The sequence below is a fragment of the Myripristis murdjan genome, chromosome 7 (assembly GCF_902150065.1).
Source record: "Myripristis murdjan chromosome 7, fMyrMur1.1, whole genome shotgun sequence".
Taxonomy (NCBI): Eukaryota; Metazoa; Chordata; class Actinopteri; order Holocentriformes; family Holocentridae; genus Myripristis; species Myripristis murdjan.
The window spans coordinates 534596-545000 of record NC_043986.1 but is presented as its reverse complement, the minus strand read 5'-3'; the positions used below and the strand labels follow the sequence as shown (position 1 = coordinate 545000).

Genomic DNA, 10405 nt, shown 5'->3' with positions numbered 1-10405 from the left:
CAGGGGCCCCTGAGGGCCGCCAGACCACAGTTTGACTACAGCAGAACTGAACAGAGAACACAGGATGACACCACGTGTGTGTTAGTGAGTCTGTGCTGCCCTCTACTGGCTGCTTGGTTTCAATCACAAACATCAGAGTGACATGATGACAGCAGGATGATGGAGAGAGAGAACAACTGAAGAGACTGAGGGAGAGAGAGAGAGAGAGAGAGAGAGAGAGGAAAAGAGTGAGACGCAGGAAGTGGAAGCAGACTTACGCTCCGTACAGGAAGTCGTCTCTTTGCTCTGAGCTCGAGGATCCAGCCAGCTGGTCGTCTTGGAGACATGACTGACACACAGACACACCTTCATCATCACCACCATCATTAGAATTATCATTATCATCATCATCATCATCATGTGTGGATCAACGTGTGGGAGCAGCAGAGCATCGAGCCGCCGAGCTGCAGAGCTCAGCAGCTTGTGTTGTATGTTCTGTGACGTCTGCGTTCTGCGAGGTCACGATGCCGCTCACTTTGACAGCCTCGCTCCTCACCCCTCTAGCTCTTACAAACCAAAACTTTTTGGGGGTATTTTTAACTAATATGATTGTGTTAATTAAGTATTCATTAATCCAAAACAAGGTTTGCATCGGCGGGAATTCAGAAAATACTAATTACTAATTACTAATTACTAATTACTATTAGTCAATATTGGTATCAGCCCTTAATAATTAATACTGAGTGTTCTGCTGCAGACAGTCGGGACACACCAAGACCAGCTGAGAAGACAGCAGTTCAGACGGCTGAGCCCCAAACCCCAGAACATCTGCCTGAGTTTCAGTCTCAGCTCAGCAGCACAAACTCAGTCTGGCTGAGAGCAGTCTGCACTCTGTGTGTTTTTCTTTAGATTGTTGGCACACAAAAAAAAAAAGAAAAAAATCTCGTCGTAATCCCTGCTGAACTGAGGCTGCAGCGCCGTAAACGCTGAGGGGAGCCCAGGAGGTCCTGAAGATCTGCAGCTGAACCTGAACTGAAATCAGAGGAAACTGCCACCGAGCCGAGGCAGCGAGCTCAGCTGCTTGGACAAACAACAACAAGTCAACAACAAGTCAACAAGTCAACAACAAGACAACAACAAGTCAACAACAAGTCAACAACAAGTTAACAAGTCAACAACAAGACAACAAGTCAACAACAAGTCAAAAAGTCAACAAGTCAACAACAAGTCAACAAGTCAACAACAAGTCAACAAGACAATAACAAGTCAACAAGTCAACAACAAGTCAACAAGACAACAACAAGTCAACAACAAGTCAGCAACAAGTCAACAACAAGTCAACAAGTCAACAACAAGTCACCAAGACAATAACAAGTCAGCAAGTCAACAACAAGTCAACAAGTCAACAACAAGTCAACAAGACAATAACAAGTCAACAAGTCAACAACAAGTCAACAAGTCAACAAGTCAACAACAAGTCAACAAGACAATAACAAGTCAACAAGTCAACAAGTCAACAACAAGTCAACAACATCTGAGTGAACAAACTTTCAGTGCAACATTAAAATCTGTGCTTTCAATATGAAGGTTGACTGTGTAACATGTGACCAGCCGTCACTCAGCTGCACCAGACTGACATGCACTCTGTCTTTACATACACAGAGTGCATACATACATACACACATACATACATACACAGAGTACATACATACATACACACATACATACATACACAGAGTGCATACATACATACATACATCCATGTATAAACATGTGCATGTGTATGTGCACCAGTATTTACTGAGTAGTAAGTCTTTGGCCTGTGGGTTTGCAGGGCCACATTATCATGACGGCGGCTGCTCCCTGAACTCACTCGATGTAGTACGGCTCTCCAGAGTCGCTGTACGCCAGCTCCCAGTTCTCAGGCAGGGGAGCTCCTCTTCCTCCTCCTCTTCCTCCTCCTCCTCCTCCTCCATTCTCCATGACCTCCCGACTGCCTGGCGCCGACTCCCATGATTGGCTGAGAGGCAGAGCAGGGGGCGGGGCTCCGACTGAGCCCGCTGAGAGAGAGGGAGAGAGAGAGAGAGGGGGAGAGAGAGAGGGAGAGAGAGAGAGAGGGGGAGACAGAGAGAGAGAGAGAGAGAGAGGGAGGGAGGGTTACACCTTCACACACTGAGTGACGAAAAAAAGTGTAAATCTGAGTGAACACACATTAATGCTTGCACTTTTGCACAACACACACACACACACACACACACACACACACACACACACACACACACAAAGATACACACCCTGAGATACTGCAGGTGTAAACAGCTTCATAAATGATTCTGTCTCTAAAAATAGTTTTTCCTGCTAAATCCCCAATCAACCACCGACTCCTCAGTCCTTATGCTTATCTCACACACACACACACACACACACACACACACACACACACACTGGGCTCACGAGGCTCAGGCAGGTGGAGGCACTGTCAGTCCCTGCTCATTTGAACTGACTCATGTTAAATCATTTAAAACAGAAACGTGTTCCAGATGATCATTTTCATCATTGATGAACCTTTTGATTATTTTCTCCTTTAATCGATTAGCATTTTGGTCCATGAAATGTCAGAAAAGTGCTGCAGAGTTTCTCTCCGGCCCAAACGTCTTTGTTTTGTCCACAACCCCCAGAGCTTCCTCTCACAGAGCAGAGGCACAGGAGGTGTTCCCAGGTGAGGAGGAGTTTTCTGCTCAAAAATCACTCAAAACGATTAACTGATCACCAATATGAATGACCGTGCCATTCGTGCATAACACCCCCCCCCCTCCCCGGGCCGTGCATGTATGGCACGCGGAATGATGCCACTCATGGAACTGGATTTCATGGAAAGAAATGTTGATGTCAATATGTGATATTGATAATCAGAGATTATATTTAGGGCTTAATAAACGACTGGAGGGACTTTAAAGAGCAACGAATCGATTGATCAACCAATCGTTGCTGCTCTAGTTTGATTGACAGGAGGGTGTCCACATGAATCTGCCTGTGCGTGCGTGCGTGCGTGCGTGCGTGTGTGCGTGCGTGCGTGCGTGCGTGTGTGCGTGTGTGTACCTGACAGGCCGCTGTCCTCCTCGCTGTTCTCCCCCTCCTCCACAGCTTTCTCCAGGTTGCTCAGAGACTTGCTGCGGGTCCTGAAGTTCCTCAGCAGGTTGCGGTGCTCCTGGTACGTGATTGGTGGACTCTCCGGCCCGATGTGGACGGGGCGGGGCGTGCCGTAGTAGTTCCCTGTGATTGGACGACAAAACAGAAGCGTGTCGGGTTTGGCTGGCAATAGAGAGAAAGGACGATACTGGTGGAGTTTCACTGGAAACAGAGAGCGCCCAGACCCAGAGCATCATGGGAAAAATGGGAAACTACACAGAACAGGTGGATTCAGTTTTTCCTGCAAACAGGAGAGAAGAGAAGCAGGGTCACGGTGTCAGTGTGGACACACACACGGCAATATGTGTGTGTGTGTGTGTGTGTGTGTGTTCAGAGAGTGTGAGGTGAGATGTGCATGTGAAGTGAGAGGTGTGTGTGTGTGTGTGTCTGTGTGTGTGTGTGTGTGTGTCTGTGTGTGTGTGTGTGTGGGAGAGAAAGTGTTTTTGTGAGGTGTGTGTATGAATGCGGTTTCTATTTTAGTCTTATTAATTCCATTCAGATTAGAGGAGCTGCTACAGTTGTGAAACAGTGTGTGTGTGTGTGTGTGTGTGTGTGTGTGTGTGAATAGGTGACAGAGAAAGGGGGAGGAGAGAGAGAGAGAGAGAGAGAGAGAGAGAGAGAGCGTGCGAGCACAGGAGAGACAGGAGAGAGGGATTAGAGAGAGAAAATCCTCTTTCCTCCCAAAAGACGTTGAAAACAGAAAACAGCGATCCAGGAGCCACAGAGTAAAAACACTTTACTGTGAAAACACCAGCTCACTGCAGAAACTCACACTGAAAGATACTTTACCTTACTGTAAAAATAATACACTGTAAAAAATATTATATAATGTAAAGAATACACATAAAAATGACATGGAGCCCATAAAAGCAGCTCATGCCGCGCTGACAAAAGCATCCCACTGTAAAAAAAAAAAAAAAAAAAAAAAAATACAGCTTTGCCTCGCACTGTTAAAAAATACATCAACCTGTAAAATAATTTAATTTACTCCAAATGATAAAAAACATTTAAAAAAAAATATTCACTGTGATAAATGTTACTACCTCACACTGTAAAAAATAATGTGTTCCACAACATAAAAAACTTAAATAATAACCACACTGTTCATTATTATTCATTATTATTATTTCAGTAATAAGGATGTTGTTATTAAATGATGTTATTTTTGATATTCCAGTGTATATTTACGACTCTGTGTGTGTGTGTGTGTGTGTGTGCTCAGTAGATGGCAGTGTGCTACACTCTAAGCTCAGTGAACAAACTGCCTGCCGCCCCAAACAAAAGAGTTTTGTAATGATCTGTTTCCAGGTCAGATCACTGATGCTGGATCAGTTTTCTTTTGTTTGAACGTGTTCAGATTCATTTTTCACGAGCATTCAAACTCTTCCTCATTTTTCTGAGGACCCCCAGAAGTCCCTCAAGGACCTCAGGGGGTCCCTGCACCCCACTTTGAAACCACTGAGACAGAATGTGAATGTAGCTTAAATTACCCCGAGGAGTAAACAGGTGTGTCTTTTTACACACAGCAGAGTTTTACAGTGTGAGGTGGGATTACAATTTTTTTTTGCAGTGCACAGTGTTAGGTGTGTGTGTGTGTGTGTGTGTATGTGCGTGTGTGTGTCTGAGGTGAGTTTGGTTCGTACCCTTGAACTTGCCGCTCTCCAGCAGCGCTCCCGACTCCTCCAGGGAGAAGAACTCCTCGATGGAGACGAAGTTGTAGTCCACACCTGAGATCTCACCGTCCCGCGGCTGCCGGGTCGTACCTGCAGGGAGCACACCGTGATGATGTCATCAACAAGGGACAACACCGCAGTCCTGGGGCACACACTCCTCATGATGACATCACTGTAAAGCGACAACACTGCAGTCCTGCTCTTTGTTTTAATATGATCAGAGGGATCTGCAGTCAGCGGCTCCTGTGCAGGAGAACATGAGAACATGTAGAACATCAGATGTTCTGCAGCGTGAGGGTCCGTCTGACAGCCGAACGCAGCGATAATCTGTTTGTCCCATGAAAAATCATCCCTCAGTGTCTTCAATTTAAATCTAAATCCTGCCCTCATTAAAAATGCACAGTTATATGAATATGCAAATAGGCCCCGCCCCCTCCTGCCTGCTGGCCAGTGACCAGAGCTCTGTTCACACAACCAGGAAGTCCCGTCCTGCCACAGGCCTGAACACTGAGCCATATTTTATATTTCTACATTTTTAAGTATTTATATTTGTGGCTATTTGTTTTATATTTAGGCCTGAGTACTGAGCCATATTTAATAATCTAACCATGAAATAATAAAATACTTTTTTTCAATGAATTTTTTTTTTTTTTTCAGCAGCCAATTCCTGTTGGTCTGGTTGTTGCTGTTGTTGTTGTTGTTGTTGTTGTTGTTGTTTTCCAAAAGTCCAGCAGCAGCACTGGGACCAGAGACTTTAAATTTAACTTTAACTTTACCTTTAATTTAAACCTTAAACCTAAAGGTTCAAATGTTAAAGGATATTCTATATTCCTCTATATTTTAGCATATATTATTTTTAATACTCTTATAGGGTATGTATAGATTTTTTTTCTTTATTCTTAAGTTCTTTGTATTGATCCATTTTATTTATTTTGTTACTTGTGTTTGTGTCTGCTGTTGTTCCTCATGTCACGACCACCTGCTGCTGAACACAAGCAGCAGAACACTCACCAGTTTGGGATCAATGAACTACATCTATCTATCTATCTATCTATCTATCTATCTATCTATCTGTCTGTCTGTCTGTCTGTTTGGTTCTTTCTTCCACCAGGTGAGAGGCTGTGGGAGTCAAACTAATGAAATGTGGCTCTGGTGTGTGTGTCTGTTGTTTGTAAACAACACGAGAACCTCTGAGAACACATGAGACCCTCTGAGAACACATGAGAACACATGAGAACCTCTGAGAACACATGAGAACCTCTGAGAACACATGAGAACACATGAGAACACATGAGAACACATGAGAACACATGAGGACGTGTTGTGGAGGATGACGGAGTGAGCAGACCGCCGGGGTTTTTCCACTTCAGTTTCAGGTGTGAAACTGAACTCAAGGACAAATACTTTACATACTTCACTGTGTGTGTGTGTGTGTGTGTGTGTGTGTGTGTGTGTGCCAGATAAGCAGCTCCACACCCTGCGCTGCCTGCCCTGACCTTTGTGCTCTCAGTGCTGCCGGTCAGACTGAAGCCTGCAGAGTCTCTTCCATTAAAGACGTGTTGACTGAAGCGGCTCGTTAACTTCATTTCCCCGTTAGCGAGCGCCATGCGTCCGTTGCGAGTGCCATGCGTCTGTTAATCGCTGCGAACCTCAACCTGTGCTTGCATGAGCTTTCAGCTGTCTCAGTAGAACCAGCAGAGTCCTGTTCTATTTCACCTCAACACAGTGGAGTCCTCAGAGCAGCATTTCCTGCTTTGTCGCGCTAACATAATCCCCACTGACTCCCATTCTAATTTAGCATGCTAATACAGTTACTATAAAATCATATTCTAATTTAGCATGTTAAAGTAGAATTCAGTAGAATTTAATAAAAGTCAACAAAAAGTCCTATAAACACACACTGTAATTTAATATACTAGCCCTAACCCAATTGACTCCCATTCTAATTTAGCACGCTAACATAATCCCCAATGGACCTCCTGCTCTAATTTAACACGCTAAGAAACAATTCAAAATATTTCAATTCCAAGTTCACATGCCAACACAATCCATGTAAACTCACATTAAAACTTAGCATGCTAGCATTATCCTCACTGACTCCCATTCTAACTGAACATGCTTCAGTCGAATGGCATTCCAACTGAGCATGCTAACAAAACTCTGGTAATCTCCCATTCTAACTTAGCAGTCTAACATAATCCATGTAAACTCACAGTCGAACATAATCTGATTAACTCACATTTACATTTAGCATGCTAACATAATCCCTTAAACCACAGTTTCTCAAATGGGGGTTCGTGTACCCCTGGGGGTACTTGGAGGAACTCCAGGGGGTACCTGAGATTTTTAAAAATTATACAACAGGTAGATCCACCGAGCAATCTGATTGGTCAATCAGACGTTTAGAATGTGCTCAAATGAGCATGACAGCACGGCTAGCTGTGCTCAAATGAAAAATACCTCATCACTGAAAATATTACTCTGCCTATATCGAGTCTGTGTAGTTTGAAACGTTTCACCAAAACCTGCATCAAAAGCCACTGTCAACTTTGTTCGCCTGCATAATGGACCGTTTGGTTGTCAATTTTGATTTATTTGGCGACCTAAGTTTAGGCCGGTCAACGTCTTGGGCCGTCAGATGTCTACAAGACTACCTGACAAACACCGGGCAAACAGCTGATTTCTCACCTGTAAGGAAAGAAGAGCTGAACAAGATCCTCTGTGAATTTTATGGAGCTTTAATTTCTATAATAAAGAGAATGAAATGCCTCAGCAGATTCAGCACCACGGACAGTACCTGCTGAGTCAGATTCAGCACCACGGACAGTACCTGTAGGATTTTCCACTGCAATGTGTTGGCTATAACTTTGTTCTTGTTATTAATGTGTTAATGTTATCAGTTATTAATTAGCCTATTAATTGTTATTAATTTGTTTAGTCTTTATGAGTTGCCTAGACCATTGATTTAATTAATTTATCAATTTGTTTGCATCTGTACATTGAAATGAACATTTAATAAATCAACACATCTGTGAAAACTGTGGTCTTTATTTCAGAGGTAAATTGATAACAGCCTGAAAAGGTGATTCTATAACTCTGTTCAGCCTTAATGTGACTGCTTACTGTCCTTACTTTTGCTGCTTAGCCACATTCATCGGAGCTGACGTTAAATTGGAGTGACACACCCCCAGCTGGAATAAGCTGGTGAGTTTATGAAAAGACAGATGTTTGTTGTGGCGCCGACACTGGAAAGCAGTAGCCTGTATTTAAATATAACTGTTCATATAAGTTGGTTGTAGATAAAGATCAGCTGTGTTGCTGAGTCGTTGTCACGGCAACTGTTAGATTAAAAATGACTGAGAAGTCGGCAGAAGTATAACTATCAGTCCATGAAAAAATGATTTTTTCCAGCGGATATTCTAGTTACAACATGATTGAGCTAGCAGAGCAGTTTTGTGTTGCTGTGTGTGGGATTTATTCAGTTTTGGGGAATCACAATGTCTAGAAAACATGATAAGCCCAAGTTGGCTGCTGATAAGGACTAGTTACCCTCAGATCTCATGTGTTTCCACTGAAACGGAGAGAATACTAGCAAAAACTTTGATATTTTGAGAGCAAAATGCCCACAGTATGAGTACATTTTGATCATACATTTTATTTTGTTGGTAATAGTTGTATAATCGCATTATTACACTCGAGGGTGTGTTTGACCGTCATTATTGTCACTTCACACTCTCTCGTGTAATAGTGCTTAAATATAGGTTAAAAATAATAGCATCCATGCAAAGTTCCTTATTTATTTATTATCATTATTTAGCCTTATAAATATTAATTAAAATATAAATGGAAGTTCAATTTCCTAACCAAAAATAATGTACTCTAGTGTGTGCGTGTGTGTGTGCGTGTGTGCGTGTGTGTGCGTGTGTGTATGTGTGTGTGTGTGTGTGTGTGCGTGCACATGTGTGTGTGTGTGTGTGTGTGTGTGTGTGTGTGTGTGCGTGTGTGTGCGTGCACATGTGTGTGTGTGTGTGTGTGTGTGTGTGTGCGTACAGGGCACGGCGCGCAGGTACAGGTTCTCTCTGATGAGCTGCTGCAGCTGACTGTCCATGGAGCCCGGAGTGAAACACTTACTGAGATACAACCTGAGGTCCTTACAGAGAGACGAGCCTGAGAGAGAGAGGGGGGGGGAGAGAGAGAGGGAGGGGGTGAGGTGAGGACCGTTTAGACTCAACTGACAAAACAGAACAGAATCGATGTAGAAGAGAAGCAGATCGTTTAGTCTGACTCCTCCTCCTCCTCCTCCTCCTCCTCCTCCTCCTCCTCCTCCTCACTTCTGTCCAAATTTGGAAGTTTTACGTAATGCACCTTTAACCTTTGACACTGACAGAGGAGGACCAGCTGATTTTGACAAACTGACACCACTGACACACTTTATTAGCTCTATTGGGCTGAAGTCCAATTCAATAATCCCTTATGGAATGTGTGTGTGTGTGTGTGTGTGTGTGTGTGTGTGTGTGTGTGTGTCGTGGCACCTGTCGACTCACCTGGTGAGACAGTCTTGATTCTGATTGGATGAGGGCAGGAGTTGAGGACTCCTCTGACATCACCCAGTGTCATTCCTAACACGGGCGTCCCCCCAATCTCTAGGATGACATCACCCACTGTGGCCCCGCCTCCGGGGGCTGCCGTGACGAATGGGAACTCCCCGTAGTCGGCCCCGCCCCCGATGGCCAAACCCAGCTCGCCCGAACCGCCGCCCAACGGCACGAAGCTCTCCTGCACCTGACACAACCAGAACCAGAATCAGAACCAGAATCAGAACCAGAATGAGAACCATTTTGTTGATCTCTGAGGGGGAAACTGGGTCAGTTGCAGCGGCTCAGATTCTCAAGAGAAGGATTAAAGTATAAGAACTAGAAAATGAAATAAGAAATAAAATAAAAATATTTTATATAGAAATTTGTAAAACAAAACAGGATGTACATTATGGCGAAATATGTGCATTAATCCTACAAAAATATGACAACAATAAAAACAGAAATAAGAGAGAGTGATGTCAGACTTAAAGGGGGCGGGGCCACCTTCCTTCATGTACGATGAAAACGCTCAATAATCTGTAAAAGACGTTTCAATAAAAAGAAAAACAGATGATTAATCTCCACGGTGTTTCTGTCCTGATGCGCCTGAACGCATCATCAGTGATGTCACCAGGTGACACCTTCAGGCCCCTCCACAAACTGTATGATGATGGTGATGATGATGATGATGATGGTGATGATGATGGTGATGGTGATGGTGAAGGTGACGTTACCTTGGAGCGCCAGTGCAGCTTCTTCACCGTGGCTTTAGACATGGTGGCCGAGCTGAAACAGGAAGTAAACAACAGCCAGTTAAACACAACAAACACAGCAGCTGGTCAGGCGGCCATGTTGGAGGACGGCGGCTAAACGCCTCAGCGCCGGTGAGCTAACATTTCAGTCTGTTCAGGCTCACTCAGCTCATGTAGCTACTAGCAGGAAGCATTAGCATTTAACAGTAGCATGGTTAGCCTGCTGGCTAGTTAG

General features: G+C 44.0%; 1 protein-coding gene across 1 annotated transcript in view; it reads right to left on the bottom strand.

The window, feature by feature from the left end:
* Positions 1-10197, bottom strand: part of LOC115362039 (membrane-associated guanylate kinase, WW and PDZ domain-containing protein 3-like) — a 42422-nt gene extending 32225 nt beyond the window's left edge. The window contains 7 exon segments of the mRNA XM_030055805.1: positions 258-328; positions 1853-2039; positions 3079-3252; positions 4812-4931; positions 8892-9008; positions 9386-9623; positions 10153-10197. Of these exon segments, the coding sequence (XP_029911665.1) occupies positions 258-328; positions 1853-2039; positions 3079-3252; positions 4812-4931; positions 8892-9008; positions 9386-9623; positions 10153-10194 (949 nt within the window). The 5' untranslated portion in view covers positions 10195-10197.
* Positions 10198-10405: the final 208 nt, after the last annotated feature.